The sequence below is a fragment of the Danio rerio genome, chromosome 22 (genome assembly GCF_052040795.2).
Source record: "Danio rerio strain M-AB ecotype USA chromosome 22, GRCz13ab, whole genome shotgun sequence".
NCBI classification, from domain to species: Eukaryota; Metazoa; Chordata; class Actinopteri; order Cypriniformes; family Danionidae; genus Danio; species Danio rerio.
The window spans coordinates 17,948,699-17,971,012 of record NC_141042.1 but is presented as its reverse complement, the minus strand read 5'-3'; the positions used below and the strand labels follow the sequence as shown (position 1 = coordinate 17,971,012).

Here is a 22,314-nt window from a genome sequence, read left to right as displayed (position 1 = left end):
GCTTTAAATCATTTTTCACAATATCTTCTGTTGTGTTCAACAGAAGAAGAACACTCAAAAAGGTTTGAAACAAGAGTAATCACGAAAGAACTTCCAGTTTGGGGTGCACTATCCCTTTAAAAAGACCTGTCATTGATAAAATGGTGAGCATTTATATATTTATATTTATATAGGCCTATAAAATATCTTAAATTTCATAGGTGAGCATTTATATAAAACACGTTTCGGCAACACGCCCCCTATTGTTGTTAGGTGAACAATAGCTCAGCCCTCAAACTGAGTAGGGGGAGGCTGCAGACTTGGATCAAGACAGATCTACGGCCCAAGCAGTTTTACGGCCCAGGCAGTTTTACGCCCCTGTTGTTCCTGTTGTGTCCAGTAGAGGGAGGCAGTACAGTGTTATTTTAAGCCTCCAGAACTTTATCTCACCCAACCAAACGCGACACGATGAAGAGGTATCTATGTTAAATACGTGTTTAAAACATGAAACTTATATGTCAACACAAACAAATTGGTGTAATATAATAGCAATGTGTTAGTTTGACTCAATTTTAGGTAACTATGTGCAGGCAAGCTACATGTTCTACATCAACAAAAGAGTAAAATAACATTAACCTACATAAGAAAGTGTGTTATGTAGGCTAATTTTCTTTTACCTTTTTGTCTCAGCAAGGGAGTAATTATTATATATTTTATAATTATTTAAAGATATATATTTTCTCATAGATTAGACAATACACTTACATGGTCTGGGTTGTCAGCCAAATCTACACTCCAACTACACTACATTATTCCTCGAAATTTGACTTTCTTAAATATTGAAATAAATGTAAACAGGTCTGAAAATGTAATTGATTTTATTTTAAATTTTAAAATTGCATTACTTTCAATTACAATCAATGTAATGCAATCCTGTTCTAATTTAAACAATTAAACTATCATGTATCTATAAATGCATAAAGAAACTCGCAATTATAAATGGTCTACTCATTTTTGTTCTTATAGCTATACAATGCATTTTATATATTACCAATGAAGTTTGAATTGCACATGCAATCATATTGTTTATCCCTTATTGTTTCATTATATTTATTGTAACAATACCTCTGCATTCTTATCAAAGCACATCATTACTCCAAATTACACTGTATTGTTTGGTAATAATTTTGTTATTTTCAAAATGCAAATTTATATATGAACAATACAACAAATGCATATCTCTATATGAAAACGTATAGCTTGGCAACAATTAACCATTACACTATCCAACAACTTGTGTTTCTAATTTTTCTAATTAAATTAATCTAAATTAATTTGCAATTGGGCTTTTGCATATCTGGAATTGTTTGGTGAGTGTATCAATTCTGCATATTACATAGTGAGTTTATAACTCACTTTATGATACATTAACTTAGCGTTCATATTTAGCGTAATCTAATTTAAAATATACATTTATGAACAGGACATTTAATAATCTGGTAGCGTTGACTTTAAATATATTATGTGGCCATGTATCTTTCATCTCTCCCTACTGGACACATTAGGAACAACAGGGCCGTAAAGCTGTGGAGCGTAAAACTGCCTGGGCCGTAAAACTGCCTGGATCCAAGTCTGCAGAGGCCCATATAGCTCAAACTCACACGATTGGTTACGTCACTTTGTCAGTTAAATTGAGTCATTCTCTGCTATGACTTTACTGCATAAGTGCACAAATAAAAACAACATGTTGTTGTTGACTTGCTGGCTAGCCTCGTTGTCTCAGAAAAAGTCCCTAAATTGTGGCAGGTACAGTTGGGCTTTCTGTGTGTAGTTTTGGATGTTCCCCAGTACTAATCCAGGTACTGGTTTTCTCACACAGAGCCAAAAACACACAAGCTAGGTGAACCAAAAATTTTAGCCCTTCCCCTGCTTGGCTATTTGTGTATCGGATTACCTGCTTCTTGCCATAAATATAGGTATATGCTATATGCAGTATGACGACCCTGTATTTTTACCATTTACCATTTTAATCATCACACATGGCTGAAGGCTAGCAAAACCATTAGCCCAGATACGAAAGCAGGAGGAAGAGGGTTGTTCACACAGCTCACAGGTAATTCTGTTGTTCAAACTGGTAATGCTATGTAAATCTCTAACATAACACGCAATCATAAATGCTAATGCTAAAATATTCCTGTATATCAGGATAGAGCTTGATGGAAAACAGGTTTGACTTGGGTGTAACATTCAACAAGTGAAACATTCAGTGTTACTTTCACACAGCATTTCTCTACGGAACTTAAGGTAAGTCACAAATAATAATATTCTTTTATTTTCCATAGAAATATTCTGATCTGTAGAGCACTTTTTATACATAAATGCTGTAAAATCAATTCGTTTAACTCTGCAGGGAATTCACCAAAACAATGTATAAAAGAAAGCAAGTACAAATAATAATTAAGTAAATACAATTACACAAGGAACAAGTCATAAACAGCCTTCTTTTTACTTTTTTTTTTTTAAAGTAATGCCGCATAAATAGGTACCTATGTTGATCTTGATTAATCTGTGTTGTACTTAATGATATGTTGAGGTTATAAGCCACTTTAGCTTAATTTTATATGAGATTTTGACATTTTAAAACTCCAAATATTATTTAAAGCCCTGGTCTATATTGTCTTTCAATGCACATTAAGTAACATCAACCTTCTGTCTTGTACATATTACCGTATTGTTTTTGACACAGAACTAAGGTAATGTTTATATTAAGTTTTCTTACAATATATTGGGTAAATAATTCAATAACAGCCTAATGAATAGATTATAGCACATTTAAACATGACATTTAGAGAAAATATTAAGCTCAAGTCTACATTGTATTTGCAGGTCTTCATCTTCAAGCATGAATAAACACAAAGTCAGAGATGTCACTGTGAACACCCTGACTTCTAACTTGCCAGAAGACAAAAGGAAGCAGCTCTGTGCTTTGCTTGGCGATGTGGATCTGACTCTTCTCTATAAGGCTTCTGTTCATGGATATAACGCTTCTGCCTTTCATCAGAGATGTGACCGTCAGGGTCCAACTTTACTTGTCGCCTACAACAGTTCAGGCTACATCTTTGGTGGATACACTAGTGTAGATTTCACTCAAAGCGGGCAGTATATTGCTGATGAGGACATATTCTTATTCTGCTTTCAGGGCAAGATCCCTGTGTGTATGAAACTTAACAGTGGGTATAATGCTCGTCTTGATGACACTGGCGTACCCAGCTTTGGCCAACAGTTGTACTTTTGCTACAACAACCAACCAATGGTGTATAATCAAGGTGTGAGTGCATTTACTGTTAACACTGCAATAATGTATGGGAACGACACTCAGCTGAGTGAATGTGAGGTGTACAAAGTGGAGCAGAGTAAGTCAATCATTAGAAAGTGTGTTTGTATATGCACATCTAGTCATGTACAAGTATCAGATTTTAATTAAACTCAATTCTTCAATTATGTGCCAGGCACCCAAGTCAAATTTGAGGTGAAACCTTGGAGGAGTGTTCTGTGGACAGCTGAGTATGTTTCCAATCTGGGTTTGCTCATTTCCTTCTGTATTTTCACATGTAGTTATTGAATGCAATCTGTATTGCAGACGAAGAGAGGAGCTCATGGAAATGATCAGGAATTATAAACCCCTGACATCTTCTGTCAGCCATATTCGAATCCTGATGATTGGTCCTGTTGGTGCTGGAAAATCCAGTTTCTTCAACTCTATAAACTCCATCTTTATGGGTCGCATAACCAGCAAAGCCATGTCAGGATCTGCAGGCACCAGTCTGACCACACAGGTACAGATTTAACAGTTTCCTACAGACGACTCCTGAGTCTCTTTGATATGCTTACTTTCTTGGTTGACAGTTTCGCACTTACCCAATAAAAGACGGTCGTGAAGGAAAGCCATTGCCGTTTGTGTTGTGTGACACCATGGGCCTCGAGGAGCAATCAGGAGCAGGACTGGACATTGAGGACATCAGCAGCATTCTTCAAGGACAAATACCAGACCGCTATAAAGTAAGAGAACTTACTGAATCTCCAAAATGAATGAAGGCTGAAGTGTGAATGCTAAAATATAAATCCTGCTGATTCAGTTCAATCCCGTCACATCGTTTCAACCTGATGAGCAAAAGTCCTCCAGACCTGCGTCTCTACAGGAGAAGATCCACTGTGTGGTGTACGTGATCGACGCCACCAAAATCTCCCTCATGTCTGAGAAACTAGAGGAAAAACTGTCTGCCATACGCAGAAAAGTCAACTCACTGGGTTAGTGAACATTTATGCATATCTTGTGACCAATCAAAGGTAAATTGAAGTAAACGATATACATAAGTCATCATGCCTCAAACTATTTCAGGCATTGCTCAGATTGTCTTGATGACAAAAGTAGATGAAGCTTGTCCACTAGTGGATGAAGACCTACAAAGCCTTTACCTCAGTTCCTACATCAAGACGAAGGTGAGACATCATGATCATATGAACTGTTCTTATTTCTGTACAAGCACTTTCCAGAACCTTCACCCTCTCTGCTCCTCTCTGGTGAAAAAACTTACCATAATCAGAATTCTTCAAGCCTTAAAAACCCTATAATCATAAACCAAAGCATCAGATAGTTTGTTTCCTAATCTATCTTTGTAGTCACTGATGCTCCTGCTAAAGCCTGAATGTGAGCTGGTGTTGTGTGTGTGTGTTCAGGTGCAGGAGGTGAGCTCTCGGTTGGGTGTGCCGGTGTCTTGTGTTTTACCGGTGAAGAACTACAGTCAGGAGCTGGAGCTGGAGCTGAACTGTGATGTCCTGCTTCTCACCGCTCTACAGCAGATGCTCAACTTCGCTGAAGACTATCTGGATGATGTTGCTCCTAAATAAAGAAAAGCTGTTTTTATTTTCTCAATACTTTGTGCTATATATGATTTAATCTTGAGACTAAAAAAGTCATGAAAATATGCAGAATAGTGCTACCTTGTCAGTAGTGAATTTTCATGCAGTTTATAGTATATTATTTTCCTTGGTATGCATTTATACTAGTTAAACCACCTATCAACTTTAAAATTGGCCAATGGTGAGTTTGTGGTACAAACAGTAGGATTTATAAAATTTTCTCGGTTAACAAGAAAACAAATTTCTTTAGAATATATTGAAACTTTCAACACATACCTTTTACATATAGAGCCTTATAGCTATTAAATAAACTGAGTAAGGTACTTATTGACTGTGGGTGTTATTTCTTCTGTTTGTTGTTGTTTTTGTTTGTGTGAAAGTGTGCTGGACTTCCTTCAAAGCGGAATATTGATATTTTAATAAATACCTGAATCAGAATATTTAAGAACTCTGTGTACATTCACACTGTGGAATGTTTATAGTCCAGTATCACAAGTGCCAAATTCGTTATGATGAAAGTAAATTTGTTAATGATGATGTAGAGGAATTAAGCTGCATATAAAATCTTATAATAAACTGGAAATTAAAGTAAAACTTGCATCTGAGAAAAACAAGACTGGGCCATCCAATCAGAAAGAGGTTTTAGATAGAATAAATCATTATGGAAAATGTAAAAGAAAGAGTTGATTTTACAAATGGAGTCTATACTATAAATTAAATGATTTCTTTGTTTTATTACATTGAAACATGTTCCTCCAAAATTAAACCACAAACCTTAAAAACAGAAGCAGAAGGTTGCTAACCATTTCCAGTAAAAGGCGGGAGAATTTTCATATGTTATCATGAATTGCCTAATTATTATTCTCTCCACACACTCACACACACACACACACACACACACACACACACACATATATATATATATATATATATATATATATATATATATATATATATATATATATATATATATATATATATATATATAGTCTGTGGAACATTCAGTTGAGGCATGCGTACTGGATTAAAATGTAAAATGAAATATTTTCATCAAAATGTTAATTTTCATTAAAATGTAATACTAAATTCTACTGTTAAAATGTTACGTATTTTTAATGAAATAAAAAACATAGAAAAACATATCACACTTATTTTATCATTTTATTCTCATATAACTGAATGCCAATAGTGTTAAATTAGTGTGACATTAAACTGAAATAACAAGGTGGTGGGGTTTGATTAGAAGAGCGAAACTTGATGATCGGCTGTGTGTGAAAGATATGAAACCAAGTTTGAAATGTTTAATTTCGGAGAGAACGTGGAGCGTAAGGTAAGACCTATGCTCTATATCAAAGTAAGAAATATCGTCCAGAGAAAATGTAACATTTAAATACGCTGTAAAAAATTATATATAAATATATTGGTGTAGTTTCACTTTCGATTCCGGCTAATCAGCATCGGTAGAATTTCAGAGTGACTGTTCAAGTCTGTGAGTAGGGCTGTGCAAGAAGACAAAATGTATATCGTATAAACAAAATAAAAACGTATACGGTTTCATATTATACTTTTATTGTTTATTTCGCAGTGTGTCTAAATACAATATTTGTGGTAAGAATTTTTCATAATTTATATGAGCTCATTATTATATACTGGGATGAAGACAAACATGAATAACAGTATCGGGAAAACGTTGCAATCTTTAAAGTACAATATATTTATTTTTCATTTTATATTGCACCTGTAATCATTAGTTTTTGCAAACTATTATATTTGATTAGTATTATTTTTATATTTCTAATCAAACATTTGCCCTAATGCTCTAAATAAAATGAGAAATATAATCAGATATGAGTGAGCACAATTCTGAGCATATACTTTAAATGTAAAAATAAAGTCCTTTACATGTGGTCAGTACACTCTCAGAAAAAATGGTACAATGTTGTACCAAAAAAGGTACAAACCCTTAACACTGGGGCAGTACCTTTTTATGGAACAGAATTGGACCTTAAGACAAAGAAACAAATTTGTACCATTGCAGTTTGTACCTTTAAGAACATGATTTATACCATGGGAAACTAAAATGTACCTTTATCAAAGATACAAATGTTTTACCAGTTGTTTTGTATTATTGCATTATAGAACTTAATAATTATTGTTTATGAGTTTCTTTAAACACACTTTTAAATGATAATTCATGTTTTAATATGGAAATTATTCATAAATCATCTTGCCTTTCCAGTAATATTTATTTTCATAGATATTGTAACAAAGAAGGAGTTATCCAACACTTATGTACATTCTCAGAAATAAAGGTAGGAGCTGTCACTGGGGCAGTACCTTTTCAAAAGATACATATTAGTACCCAAATGTACCTAAAAAGTACCTCTGAAGTACCATTATGGACCCTTCAGGTACAAATATTTACCGTTTAAAAAAGGTACCGCCCCAGTGACAGCTCCTGTACCTTTATTTCTGAGAGTGTACCTTTTTAAGAGAACAATTATGTACCTTTATTTGAATTGTACCATAAAAGGTACAGAACAGTATTATAAGAGGTCTTTTCTGTTCCATATAAGGTACAACTTTTACAAAGGTACAAAACTGGCCCTTAAGGAACATTATTTGTACCACCGTGTACCTTTTTTTCTGAGAGTATACAAAAAAACTAATAATTGATTGCATTTACAGAAACAGTGGTAAATCATGATATATGTCGTTATCAGATATAGAAGATGACTTTCTAACAGTATCACACAGAACTCAACTCATATATGCTTCTTCTTACTTAGATGTACAGCAGTACACCTATAGGTGGATTTACCTTCGGTGGGTCTGTCAGAGTCAGTCAAGCTCCACTCACTTTATCAGATGAGCAGAAAGATCAGCTCTGTGCATCAATTGGCGATGTGGATCTGACTCTTCTCTATAAAGCTTCAGTTCATGGATATAAAGCTTCTGCCTTTCATCAGAAATGTGACAATCAGGGTCCCACTTTACTAGTAGCCTACAATCGTTCAGGCTACATCTTCGGTGGATACACTAGTGTAGATTATACTCAAAGTGGCCAGGAAATTAGGGATGAGGCAGCGTTTCTGTTTAGCTTTCAAGGCAATACCAGCCTTTTCATCAAGGCTAACAGCGGATGTTATGCACGATATGATGGCGATGAAGGACCCAACTTTGGCAACAAGTTGTACTTCTGCAACAACAACCAACCAGTTGTGTCTAATCGAGGAGCATCCCAAGGTGGACTGTTTGGAAATGTTAGCGCAATGAATGCATTCAATTTTAATTCTTCAACACTATATGGAAACGACTGTGCCCTGACTGAATGTGAGGTGTACAAAGTAAAGCAGAGTAAGTCAATCGTCAGAAAATAGCCATAGACAGTAAATAACCTCCAGTTTCTATAAGTAAACATTTACAAGTGTATCAATAAATTAATTGTTGGCATTACTTCAGCTGAAAGCCCTCTGTCAGACTATCTGAAGCCATGGAGGAATGTTCTGTGGACAGCCGAGTAAGTTTTCCCCTTGCTATATTTATTAACATTGGTAATAAGTTAGTTAAAATGTTATTAAATTAAGTTTTGATCTGTCACAGACAAAAAGCAGAGCTCATGGAAATGATCAGGAATTATAAACCCCTGACATCTTCTGTCAGCCATATTCGAATCCTGATGATTGGTCCTGTTGGTGCTGGAAAATCCAGTTTCTTCAACTCTATAAACTCCATCTTTATGGGTCGCATAACCAGCAAAGCCATGTCAGGATCTGCAGACACCAGTCTGACCACACAGGTACAGATTCAGCAGAGTTTTCCACAGACGACTCCTGAGTCTCTGATACGTTTCTCTTCTTGGTTGACAGTTTCGAACTTACCCAATTAAAGATGGTCGTGAAGGAAAGCCATTGCCGTTTGTGTTGTGTGACACCATGGGCCTCGAGGAGCAATCAGGAGCAGGACTGGACATTGAGGACATCAGCAGCATTCTTCAAGGACAAATACCAGACCGCTATAAAGTAAGAGCACTTACTGAATCTCCAAAATGAATGAAGACTGAAGTGTGAATGCTAAAATATAAATCCTGCTGATTCAGTTCAATCCAGTCACACCATTTCAACCTGATGAGCAAAAGTCCTCCAGATCTGCGTCTCTACAGGAGAAGATCCACTGTGTGGTGTACGTGATCGACGCCACCAAAATCTCCCTCATGTCTGAGAAACTAGAGGAAAAACTGTCTGCCATACGCAGAAAAGTCAACTCACTGGGTTAGTGAACATTTATGCATATCTTGTGACCAATCAAAGGTAAATTGAAGTAATTAATATACATAAGTCAACATACCTCAAACTATTTCAGGCATTGCTCAGATTGTCTTGATGACAAAAGTAGATGAAGCTTGTCCACTAGTGCAGGAAGACCTTCAAAACCTTTATCTCAGTTCCTACATCAAGACGAAGGTGAGACATCATGATCACATGAACTGTTCTTATTTCTGTACAAGCACTTTCCAGAACCTTCACCCTCTCTGGTGAACAAAACTGATCACTATCAGAATTCTGCGAGCCTTAAAAACCAAATATTCATAAACCAAAGCATCAGCTAGTTCGTTTCCAAATCTATCTTTGTAGTCACTGATGCTCCTGCTAAAGCCTGAAGCCTGTGAGCTGGTGTTGTGTGTGTGCAGGTGCAGGAGGTGAGCTCTCGGTTGGGTGTGCCGGTGTCTTGTGTTTTACCGGCGAAGAACTACAGTCAGGAGCTGAAGCTGGAGCTCAACTGTGACGTCCTGCTTCTCACCGCTCTACAGCAGATGCTCAACTTCGCTGATGACTATCTGGATGATGTTGCTCCTATGTAGGAGCAGAAAAATATGTAGAATACCATCACCTTGTCAGTTGCAAAAAATTTAGTTTGTTTACAACAATAATGGTAAGGTATTTGAGTACAAAGTATTAGAGTATTGTGCTATATAACACATTAGGCAGCTTTTACTTGGTTTTAGTGAGTTTGTGATTCAAAATGAGCTTTGAAAACATTTTTTTAGGGTAATGATAAGACAAGTCGACTTTGGAAAGGGGGTCTTGCATTGAAATTGTCAACATATATGCTGTTTGCTAATAGCTATTAAAAAATAAAGTGACTTCTTAATACGGAATGATTTTAAGATCAATTTCTGTGCAAAGCGGACTGGACTTGACAACAAATCAACTCATTATTGATATTTAAAAAATAATTCAGCATGGGTTTAAGAACTTACGATATACTCACACTCTGGAAGCTGCTTCAAATGAGTAAAAAAGTGACCATTGTACCTTGAAACTGTTGAGTTCATTACACAAAAATACATAGTTTCATATTATACAGTCATATTTTTTAAAAACCATACATTTTAAATACCTGCAGCAAAGTGTTAGAGGTGAAAGTGCTGGAATTATCCAATTTGTATGAAATTTGGGTTCTAAAGAAAGCTCATCAGACATATCCCATCCTCTTTTTGATTAATTTCAAACCCTTCCCTTGGGATCTCGGTATAGAATTCCTTTGACATGGACCAACAGATTAAGTTTTTCATTTGATTCTTGTGCAACTGATTTGCAGAATTTTAATGGGAAGAGGTAGCCCCTGTTTTAATACTATTCATGTGTTGTGTGATGTTGGTCTTAAGTGTGTGGTGTGGTATGTATCTTGTAAATCTATTACGCTGCAGAACAAATCGCCCCAATAAACAATTTATACAATACAGGGACAATATACTTAACAGTAACAGTAATTATGCACATAGTTAATTTACTTAAGCATTAAAGGCAGTGGTTCTCAACCACGTTCTTCAGGACCACCAACACTGGATGTTTCGGATGTCTCCTTTGTCTGTCACACCCATTACAGGTCTTTCAGTCTCTGCTAATGAGCTGATGATCTGAATAAGGTGTGTTTATTCAGGCAGGGAAAATGTGCAGAGCTGGTGGTTCTTCAGGAACATGGTTGAGAAACACTGAATTTAGGCAACTAGTTTAGTAATTTCTTCTTTAAAAGAAATATGTTTACTCACTTTAAGTAGTCAACTAACTGCTTTTCATAGTTAGAAAAGGGTCATACAGCAAAGGGCATTTTTTATTAATGAATTCAGAATGTATAAATTAAATATCCTTAATATTTGTCTAAATTTCTTCACTTTCACCAAGTATTGCATAAATGTCTCAATTTAAGGTAATTTCCTTGCTATCTATCTAAAATGTCTATCTCTTCTATCATAAATAATATAATAAAGCTAATAATAACATGTATAATACTGATGCAAATAGTAAATTAATTTAACAAAGTAAATCTGACCTGTAAAAATGGAATAATGATCAGCAAAGAAAAAATATATAGAAATACACAAGCAGACTGACAGCAGAATTTATGTTACTGTTTATTGAAACAACGAAAGGCGTGAATTAAATAAAGCAGACTTGTTGTCAAACATGAGACCAAGAAGCAGATATTTACTGTCAGATAGTTACTAGACAGACGACATCAGCAGGCTGAAACTGGGGAAATGACGAATGAATGAACATTAAACCAGACGCACAGAAGCAATGACTCCTGTCCCGTAGACTGCGATATACACTGTGATATATAAAAACCTGTAACCATCAGTAGAAACCCACAGGACAGCACTATTAGCTAATAATAATATGACATCTCTTTCTTAATTTGTGTAATCAGTTTGGCATCTTTAAATCACAGTTTGAACGAAATAAAAATACAAAATAGGCGACAATAATTATTTTTTTGTAAATAAAGCTTGTTTACAATATGGCAACTTGTTAGTGTGACTAAGAGACATGCAGATTATTTCACTCTGCTTAGTGAAAATACACAGATACAGGTACATTGCTTTAATGGACAGTTCACCCAAAAAGACAAAAAGAAACGCTTTGTTTATTTCCTCACCCTCAGGCCATCTAATAAATATATTTATTTATTCAGATAAACATTATTGTAGAGTTCAAGCAGAATCTGTGGTCCTTGGTGATTTATAAAATATACTTTGAGAGTCCAAAAAGCAACATATACAAGCAAAAAATGAAAAAAAAATGGCTCCTGAAGATTAAATGAATTTAAACAATTGTATCTGTGCAGGAAACGGAACATATTTACAACATTATTACCTTTAATCCACCGCTTCAGCAAGCAAGAATTTCGCCTGTGTGTGATTTTTGACTCTAAAAATGTCAGTAGTCGATAACTTTATGAATTATGAAAATTCATAAACCTCTTAAATGCGCTATTGAAAAAAAAAGTGAGCCACATTATTGATGACTTAAAGGAGAGTGCATTAACAGAAAGCGTTCACTTTTGGATGAACTATCCCTTTAATGAGGACATCCTTACAAAAAGATAGAAACAAAATGTACTTCCTGACTCCGTATGGCTTTTGACTTCATCTGGAGACCTGGTTTGTGTTCCTCCTGAAAAGATGCTTGTGATTTTTACCACCTGTCACCTGTTTAACAACATAAAACGGGCACTATAAGTGATTGGCAGGTCGATATTGTGTGGCCACAACGTCAACGTTTGCTGATCAACACAACAATGGAAAACGGACGGATAGGGAATGCCTGGCTTCTTCAACGCATGGTTCATTTGCTCGTGTGCTTTTTCAGTACTCGACATTTATAAAGAGGACATTCATATTCCAAAAATCGTAAAAAATAATACGCGACGCTTCTCTTTCGGAACTGTACAAGATTAAAATAAAAAAATCGACATTTAGTTATACACATTTATATGACAAACCGCTTACATTTATTGTTTCTAAATAGAAAAACGAAACGATTTGTGTTAGCAGAATGCAGTATTCCCTCCAAAAACAAACAAAAAACTAAATGTAGACCCTTTGTGATGTAATGCTTGCATGCTAGAGTGTTTACAAACAAAGTAAAGAAAATTGTAACTTGATCATTTTCATCATAGTACTGCTACTATCCACAAGGTGGCGTCGCAAGCTCAGGAAATAATAACAGACCATTAAGTGCATGTGGATGAGAGGTTGGTTCATTAGTCCATATGAGGGAATACTGCACTGCTGTTGTTGTGTTTCTAGTAGTGTTCGTTAACGCTCTGAAAGTCACACTCCTCCACCCTTTGGTTAAGCACTTGGCGAGTCCTACGGGCCCTCTTTGGGTGAGGAGGGTGACTGGTTACTGGCTGAGTTCTTGAGGGAGCCCAGCGTTTTACTGAACCATGAGTTTTTGGCAGCTTGGACCTCCGTCATCAATACGCCCCGCTGATGCTCCAGCTCCTGTAGATTAAAAAAGCAAATAGCATTAATAAAACTGTAAACTGGGAACATACACAGTGTACTAACTTTAGGAGATTATGGAAAAAAGACTAATATAAATACTAAATTATGAGGGTAAAAAAAGTGCAGTATGAAAACAAATGTTTGAGATTTGTGTTACATCAAAATGTAATGTAAATAATGTTTTTACAATGTACTGACAATTTTCATGTTGTCTCTTTTCATATTTTTTTTCATAAAGAAGTTCAGGTTTCTTTCAATCTATAGATTTCAGTCCGAATCTTTGTACAAAGTAGTTACCTATTTAGTATTACACCATTCATTTTAATCATATTTTTTTGAATACTGACATAAATCTCCATGATTTATGTCAACATTCTAAAAAAATTATCAAAATTAATGTTGTAATACTGAAAGATGCGGCCATTTTACTTTTTAATTTCTATTTAAATCTTGTAATCTTACAACATTATCTACACTTTTTTTGATGTCTTAGTTTTGATTCTGAATTTTCTCTTAAATATTTTGACTTTGGTGTTAATTTTATAGTTTTTGCAAATTAGTTTACAAACTTTTTCTTTAATCTGATAATTATGTCGTTACTTTTGTCTTAAATTCCATAATGTTACAACTTCATGCAAGTTCTCTATAAAGTCCAAATGAACCGGAAGCTGCAATCATTATTTTCTTTCTGATTGTGAAAGAAAATAACTGTTATTACAGATATACGCCAATGTGACAAATTAACTGAAAAAAAAAAACAAAACAGGCACATTTTTAGACTTCAATTAAAGATAAGAAGGGCAAACTACAGTATTATTTTTTCTTAATTGTATGCACAGATGAATTGTTCATCACAAAACTGGCAATGTGAGCTAAAAAAATCATATGCTTGGTTTTGATTTCTTAGGGACTTTAGCCTTTTGATTGTGGTGGAGTATTAAAAAAAGGCAAAGTTGTAACATTCATTCATTCATTTTCTTGTCAGCTTAGTCCCTTTATTAATCCGGGGTCGCCACAGCGGAATGAACCACCAACTTATCCAGCAAGTTTTTACACAGCGGATGCCCTTCCAGTCGCAACCCATCTCTGGAAAACATCCACACAAACACACACAAACACGCACGCACGCACACACGCACACATACACACACCATGGACAATTTAGCCTACCCATTTCCCATGAACCACATGTCTTTGGACTGTGGGGGAAACAGGATCACCCGGAGAAAACCCACGCGAATACAGGGAGAACATGCAAACTCCACACAGAAATGCCAACTAAGCCGAGGCTTGAACCAGCGACCCAGCGACCTTCTTTCTGTGAGGCGACAGCACAACCTACTGCGCCACTGCTTCGCCAAAGTTGTAACATTATGAGAAATTATTCTAAACTATGTTAAAGTTGAATCATCACTTCAGTTCAAGTAAATACACAAATTCATAACTTGACTAAAGTTATAACATTGCGAGATTATTTTGAAAATAAAATAAAAATCCTCAATTAAAGTTATAGAAATAAAACGTTGGTATATTATGCATTTAAAAAACAATGTCAAAGTGACTGAAATTATAATTATTAAAAGGTTACAAATGCTTCTATTCTTGTACTCTAAACATAAGACAAGACACTGCAAGTGAATTGGCTAACAATATTAACCAATAGATTAAACTATACTTCCCCTATTGATCGATTACATTAAAATTGCAAACATTATATGTATTACAAGTATTTATATATGCAAATGAGGCCTTATTTGATTAAATGTGCCGATTTGCATACAATTTGTGTGCAAAAATCTGAACATCGGATAAAGTTGTTTCTTTATTAGAGTCAAATTTTTTTACAGAGGAGGTTTTGTGTCTCTTTTCATCACTTCATAATTCTGAAAATACTGCAGACAGTGCAACAAGCAAAAAACAAAATAAATAAAAATCTAACTAATTAATAAAAACAATTGTTTATAGAATAAAATGTCATTCAGCCAAATTATGTTTGAACAAATACCTCTGTATAACCCTTCAAAATACAGATATGAATAAAATTGTGTTGATTGGTGTATTTAAATCTGTGAGAGATTTAAAGTGGAGGTTTCTGACTCGAAAACTCATTTAAAAAAAAAAAATCTTTAAATGTTATACTTTTATTAGAAAGAAAAAGAAGGAGAAGAAGAAGAAAAATAAAAAGCCCCAAATCTCAAAACTGACAGGGACTTGAAATAAATGTGTTTTTTTCCTGCAGTGTCAGAAAAGATGCCTGAACGATTATATAAGTCTAAAACTCTATCATGTGTAAGTGAATGCATGTGCGAGTGTGATGTCTGACCTGGATCTTGCACTTGGCCTCCACAAGCTGCAGTTTGGTTTGCGCCAGCTCCAGTTCCAGCTCTCGGAGTTGGGCTTTGAGCGAGTCTTTCTCCTCGTCCAGGTCTGTGTCCCGGTTGTCCTGACTGACCGGCGGGATCTGCAGTGGTCCATCTTTACTAAACACTTCCCTGCAGCGCTCACATGCCATCACTTTAGCCTGGAAGAAAAAACCCATGCCGGTGGTTACACGTTAAGCAGATGTGAGTAAGACCATAAGATAATGTAAGATCATTCATTTACTCGCCTTCACAATGTCCAGTTCCTCTTTTGTGGAAGCCTGCTGTTTCTCTAGCCGCGTGCTCAACTGGGAACATATCTGAGGCAAACAGTTTGAGAGATTTATCATTTGATGTCAAGCACAATACATAATCAAAGTTTATATAATACAAAATTGACATTATGACTATCATTTGACAATAAATATTCTAAAAAAAAGTACAAAACACTAACAAAATGCTGGATTCCACACAATCGATTTGTATTGGGACAGCATGAATGAATTAAATTAACTTAGTTTTTACAAATTTAAGTGAACTGAACATAAAACATTTGAGGTTGTCTAAAAAACCCCCCACTAGATTTGTGTTCTTTCAGCTCAGTTTAGACAAGTAGTTACAGACAGCAAACATATTTTTTTTAATTTATAGCATAATAATTAATGTTATCAATAAATGTAACATTACACAATTTAAATTAAATCTGCATTACATCAAATTACAGTTTACAATCAATAAAAATACCCTAATAGGATTTTTTTAAACAAATGTAGCACAAGGCAATAAATATAATATCATATAATAAAAAATTAAATTATATAATATAATATAAAATTATATAATAAAGTGTCAAATAATAAAATATAAAATAATATAATAGAAAATATAGTAACATAATATAATATAAAATAATATAATATTAAAAATAATATAATGTAACATAATATAATAAAAAATAAATAATATAATATAAAATAATATAACCTAATATAAAATAAAATAATATAAAATAATGTAACATAAAAAATAATATAAAATAATAAAAAATATAATATTAAATTAAAAGTAATATTATATAATATAGCTAAAGTGTAGAAAAATAAAAAGTTGCAATATTATTGTACTAATACTTAAAAAATAAAATCTTTTGTATTTAATATATTCAAAAATATTTTTTTTTAGAAATCTATTAAAACATACACTAAACAATTTCCCCAATTTATTATTATTATCTTTTACAAACAATCAAAAATGTACACATTGAATTAAACAAGACATTATAAAGCAGAAAAACAAACAGCTGTAAAGATAACCTAGACTACAATAATTACCTTACACTCAACTGTGAGCAATATTGAATTCTTTTTATTTTTTTAACACTCAGGCCTACCTGTTTATATTCAGCTATGATGGCTGTGGTCTTCTTGATCTCCTGCTCTGCTTTCTCCAGCTCCCTTCTGAACACTTCCTTCAACTGTTCAAACAAACCAACAAAACATTCAGGTTAAGATAGGTTTGAAGTTCGCGTGAACCACAAGTTGCTGCAGCATTTCATTCCAGTATGATGACGTTTTTCAAAACTGAAATGGAATACTGAATAGGGGCAGGGTTTTATATTTGGGTGTCATCTTTCACTCTCAGCAAACTAGCGGTTAGAGGGGTATGGCTAAGCAAATTTCACACAAGTCGTCAAACTAACATCATCAGAGAAGAACTGCAGCCATTTTTAAATACACAGCTGAGACATTATACGGCAATAATATATACATATAACAACAAGCCATGGTCGACACGAGCATTAACAATCCTTGTCGTTGTCTCTATGAACAGCCACAAAGCCAAAACAAACAAAAATCTGCCGTGTCCTGTTGTTGTTTTACGAGGCAGTTATGAGTGTTTTCACTTTCTCCAGTGAGCTTGTGCACTCGCCGCGTGTCTATATTTGAAATAACGAACTTCTTAAACTGATGATAATAACGTGCACATAATTATTGAAGTACTTCTGACATCCAATCCTGTCAGAAACTGACAAGCATGAGAGTGAAGCATGAACAAATATTATTCTGGAGCTTCTTCTTCTTAATTGATGTGAACGACCCTTACAGCTTTACTTTGACATTTCCTCGAGGGAGAATGACACTTTCCATTGGTACTCTTTTTCGCAGTGGAAACGCAAGTTTGATAAAGGTGATCCGTTCACATTTTTTTGGAACCACGTTTACTCTGTTAGGTTGTTTAATTTGGGCATATGTAAAACCCGCAAACGCACTTGGATCTGCTGAAACAAACCTTAGAGCTGTTTAGTTGAAGTGAGAAAGCAATAGGATCCAACGAACTAACTAATTAGGCTATATCACAGTACATTATGGTTATGAAATAGGCATATATATGGCTATAAGAAGAGAGAATGATGAGTAGAGATTTCATACCTACTGGTAAAAATGCATTTTATTTGGAATACGAAAGTGAAAGCATGCTGTCTAACTTAACTATTCAAAAATATTTATAATATCATTAACTTTTTGGTCGACTTTTTGACAATTGAAATGAGGCTATGTATGAGAAATTCTTACCTCTTATATATATATTTGATGATGCACCTTTTTGCTTATGGCTCATTTCTCATCGTCATAAACTAAAACAACAATGTATGACAGCTGAGAGGATAACCGGAAAATAAACCAAACTCTGATCAATGTGAGAAGAGTTTACCAACACGTGACTTGTTTGAACTATTTTGGTTCGTTTAGAAGTTTTTTAGTGTGAAAGCAAACCGCACCAAGAATGAACAAAAAGCAACATTGTAACAATTTTAATCCCTGATTCGGAAAAAAATAGTAATCTATAGATGTAGGCACCATTGTACAGCCTAAACCATGATACGTGACCATTCACACTCACTGAGCATGCACATATTTTGTCCCCATTTAAATTTGATGCCTGCCAGTTGTGTAGTAGTCATATGAGAGGGGACTGAACAATCAGGGAACGATACATTATAGTCCATTAGACCAATCAGAGCATGACTGAAGATAGCCACACGCCTCCATTTATAAAAATTTGAGTTTTAGTCCATATACATCGAAACGAAACACTAGCACCAAACTTAAACAGGGTCTTCAGCATGTTTCAAAAACACAATTGTTGTGAGATGAAGATGTCGGAGTAGTGTAAAAGCAAGGCGTAACCGTAACAAAAATTGTTTTTAAAATGAAAACACACTAACGTAAACATCACATTTGAGAACTCATACCTGTGCCGTCTCCTCTTCCTGTCTCCTCTTCTCCTCCTCAGTCTCCACCAGACGCTGTTTAGTGTTCAGCAGCTCTTTATTTAGCACATCAGCTTTATCCTCGGCCTGAAAACAACACAACACTCATTAAAGGGACAGTTCACCCCAAAATGAAAATTCTGTCACCATTAACTCATCCTTCTGAGTTTCTTTCTCCTGTTGAACACAAAAGGAGATATTTAGAATCATGTTGGAAACCAGTATCCATTGACTTCCATAGTATTTTTTTTGCTACTATTGATAGTTAATGTCTAGAGGTTTCCAACATTCATCAAATATCTTCCTTTCTGTTCAACAGAAGAAAGAAACTTAGAACAGGGTTGAAACCACCCAGTAAAAGTTAAGTAAATCAAGTATAGTGTTTGGATGAACTAGTGTATAAATACCTGGTCGAGGTCATTTCTGAGCGCTATCTTGCTGGTGACCAGCTCATGAGCCAGATCATCGTTCTCCTGCTCCAGACGCATGCTAGCCTCCTGCAGACGCCGGTTTTCTCTCTGTAAAGACACAGACAAAGCTCATTTAATACTTCATGATGATTTACAGACAGAGAGGACTGCAAAGCTGGCTGTGCATTAGCTACACACTCAGATTTTCTAAAAGCTGAAGCGCAATAAGCAAGTACACGATTGCGTAAAGGGAACAGTTTTGCAATACATGAATGCAACATATTAAATGACTAATATGCAACTGAAAGTATAAATATACAGTGTTGCTTAAAGCAACAAAGACATTTTTTAACAGTATTTACTATTTTATATATATTTTTTCATCTAGAGAGTCTTTTTTTTTCTTTTAGTTTGGCTGGAATAAATATCATTTTTAATGTAACTTTTAAGGTGAATATTATTAGGTACTTAAAGGTGCTGTATGCAAGTTTTTACCTCTTATAAAGCATAAAAATAGCATAATGTTTGCAGATATTTAAGAAACATGCCAAGTTAACATACTTGTTTATCTGAAAAACAATGCTGAAGTCAGCAATTTTGCTTTGAACATGTGTTTTCCATGCTGGAACGCTGTCTTTGTTTTGGTTCTTTTAACCTGTCCAATGCCAGTTTAGCCAATTATATTTCAACACCCCTGGTTGCCTCAATGGAAAACCATGTATTTCATTCATTCATTCATTCATTCATTCATTTAGAAAGGCTCTGAAAGTATGTGCCTGTGACCAAAATGCAACCTCTGGTGGACAGTATCAGACTCCGAAATGAGACAGATTCAGTTGCACATGAGGTTATTAATTAGCAAATTATATACATTGTACATTGTAACAGCATGTCCTAACAACACAATTCGTGAGGAGATATGCAGTGATAAGCAATTTGGTTGTTTGCACCAGATGAAAAACGACAGAAATTGAAATACAGTACAGCCATTCAGAAGCACAGAATATGCACTCACTCATGAAATGTTAAGGTTTTTAATCTATATAATACGTTAACCCTTTTTACCATTATTGAATGTACATGCTGAATCACATGTTTAGTTCTAAAGTTCTAGTTTCAAACCGTTTATTTTCCTTTAAGATCTGAGGTGAACTATCTGCTTCTGCTTTCAGTAGTATGGCAATAAATGTCATGTATAAGGGCATTCAAACTCCCATTGTTAGCATTTAACACTGAATAAAGCACATGAGGTGTACCAGAGGTGATCACTGTCATAGTTTTCTGTTGATCACCAGTGAGAAATAGAAGCCGTTTCTAATATATCAATTCGAGGTGTTGGCTATCGGGTGTCATTGCTTTTACTCAAAATACGGTTTAAATCACTCGCTCCTGTCCTCAATCTGGCAACCTGCATTTCCTTTTTTTTTTTTTTGATCCAGGAGTCCAACACCCAGTTCAAGCACTCGGTGCTTACATAACTTACATACTGCACCTTTGAGAAACTTAACTAGTACAATATTTTGTACTGTCATGATTAGCTATAAATTAGCTACTAAAACTATTATAAATGTGTTAAAAAACTCTTCTCTGTTAAACAGCACAAATATAAACAAAAAAATATTAAATTGAAGGGTAATTATTCTACCTTCATATGAAAATATGATGTTTCTATTATGTAAATCAACAAACAAACAAACAAAAAAAAAAGTCAAAACAAGGCTATTAATGACTAAATATACACAAAAACGCAAGAGGAAATAAGTAAAATACAAATATCAGACAAATAAACACAAAAATGTAAATTTTTACATTAGATAATATCAAACTGACTGTTTATTATTATTTTATATTGTAATGTTTAATTATAAATTATTAAAACATTAAAACAAATGCCTAATAAATCAGCAAAGAAGTGCACTCAAAAAGTTTAGTTTGTTCCAACTACTTATTTAAAATGGGCTAAAACAACACAATTCTTATGTTTTTTTTTTACAACTGTATTGAACTTAGAAGACACACTGTAGTCTGGATTTTAGTTACTGTTATTTTGATAGAAACAAAAAAGCTGAAGAATTTTTTTTAATGTGTACAGAAAAAAGAGATTAGTTTACTCTTCCTTAAAAAAAAGTGAATACAATTTGCATAATAATAAATATTACGTCAGCTTAACAGTTCCAATTTACAATGGGTTTACTTACACTATTTTTGTAAAGCCAACTTTTTTTCTTAAGGCAATTGGTTTACTCGCTTTAAGTAACTAATCACGTTTTTCAGTGCACAAAGTAAAGCACATAGACTACAAAAAAACATAAACACCCTATACTTGCATGTAAAGCCACTTAGACGACACACTAATCTAGGTTCAGTTTTCGCAACAAATCTTGAAAATAAACAGTATGATAAGAAAAGTCAACTTTTAATAGATTATCATTAACCATAACAGAGAATTTTGAGTGTATTGTGATATCAGCTTCAAAAAAAAAAGAAAAAAAAAGAAAAAAAGATCAAGTTTACAACATTTTATAAATACTACTTTTCTATAATTCTAAAAAATATTCTAACAATTAAAAGTCATCAATAGCAATAAATAATAAAAATAAAATACATAATTAATAATAATAATAATAATAATATAAAAATCTAAAAAGGTTTAAGGTTTTTACAATTATTTATATATATATATATATATATATATATATATATATATATATATATATATATATATATATATATATATATATATACATATATATACATGCACTGTTGTGAATGTAAACAATATTGTATAATTGTAAAAGGCTGTATTTCAGTGTGTAAAAAAACAACAAAATAACGTAAAACACTGAGGCAAAAAAAACGAAGAGTAAAACGAGCACACTGTGACTTCTGATTAGAGATCTGGCCGTTGTCACAGGGAGTCTCCAAAACTGCCTCACATGACACACATTTCCTTATCAGGACGGGGGTAAAGCTGTCATATGACTTCCATTTACAAACACACACACACACACACATTTAACACTGGTTAGTTTGTGCACATGAGCCGATTAATTGGAATAGATCAGAGACACAAACACAAAC

The 22,314-nt window shown here is 34.2% G+C and overlaps 3 protein-coding genes across 6 annotated transcripts in view; 2 read left to right on the top strand and 1 right to left on the bottom strand.

The window, feature by feature from the left end:
• Positions 1–1,574: 1,574 nt before the first annotated feature.
• On the top strand, positions 1,575–5,222 carry si:ch211-197g15.9. 3 transcript variants are annotated; one of them, XM_087304171.1, is made up of 9 exons: positions 1,575–2,092; positions 2,185–2,283; positions 2,866–3,392; positions 3,489–3,543; positions 3,620–3,815; positions 3,886–4,038; positions 4,116–4,287; positions 4,379–4,479; positions 4,717–5,222. In XM_087304171.1, exons 3-9 carry the CDS (start codon positions 2,882–2,884, stop codon positions 4,885–4,887), a joined length of 1,359 nt encoding a protein of 452 aa, XP_087160297.1. In that variant the 5' UTR covers positions 1,575–2,092; positions 2,185–2,283; positions 2,866–2,881; the 3' UTR covers positions 4,888–5,222. The 3 variants fall into 3 exon arrangements, with proteins under 3 accessions (XP_087160297.1, XP_087160298.1, XP_087160299.1); XM_087304172.1 differs by lacking the exon at positions 2,185–2,283; XM_087304173.1 differs by lacking the exon at positions 4,379–4,479.
• Positions 5,223–6,156: 934 nt separating this feature from the next.
• ifi44f1 (interferon induced protein 44f1) lies at positions 6,157–10,105 on the top strand. The gene is given in 8 exon segments (NM_001128684.1): positions 6,157–6,229; positions 7,689–8,256; positions 8,362–8,419; positions 8,503–8,698; positions 8,769–8,921; positions 8,999–9,170; positions 9,262–9,362; positions 9,590–10,105. Coding segments are annotated over 7 exon segments (1,419 nt in total). The 5' UTR covers positions 6,157–6,229; the 3' UTR covers positions 9,761–10,105.
• A 1,196-nt stretch (positions 10,106–11,301) lies between these two features.
• The window catches only part of rabgap1l (RAB GTPase activating protein 1-like), a 151,108-nt gene continuing 140,095 nt past the window's right edge, over positions 11,302–22,314 (bottom strand). For both annotated transcript variants that reach the window (XR_015521873.1, XM_087304168.1), the window contains exons 21-26: positions 19,231–19,341; positions 18,806–18,910; positions 16,943–17,026; positions 15,801–15,872; positions 15,516–15,713; positions 11,302–13,189 (exon numbers count right to left, since the gene is read on the bottom strand). Coding sequence is in view for 1 of the 2 variants with exons in the window: in XM_087304168.1 (XP_087160294.1) it covers positions 13,055–13,189; positions 15,516–15,713; positions 15,801–15,872; positions 16,943–17,026; positions 18,806–18,910; positions 19,231–19,341 (705 nt within the window). In the remaining variant the exon portion in view is untranslated. The remainder of the gene's footprint in view (positions 13,190–15,515; positions 15,714–15,800; positions 15,873–16,942; positions 17,027–18,805; positions 18,911–19,230; positions 19,342–22,314) is intronic.

Coding starts and splice junctions, on each gene's coding strand:
- si:ch211-197g15.9 (XM_087304172.1), top strand. CDS start 2,882: ATGAATAAACACAAAGTCAGAGATGTCACTGTGAACACCCTGACTTCT. Junction 3,816..3,885: donor GCACCAGTCTGACCACACAG/GTACAGATTTAA, acceptor CTTGGTTGACAG/TTTCGCACTTACCCAATAAA. Junction 4,039..4,115: donor AAATACCAGACCGCTATAAA/GTAAGAGAACTT, acceptor CTGCTGATTCAG/TTCAATCCCGTCACATCGTT.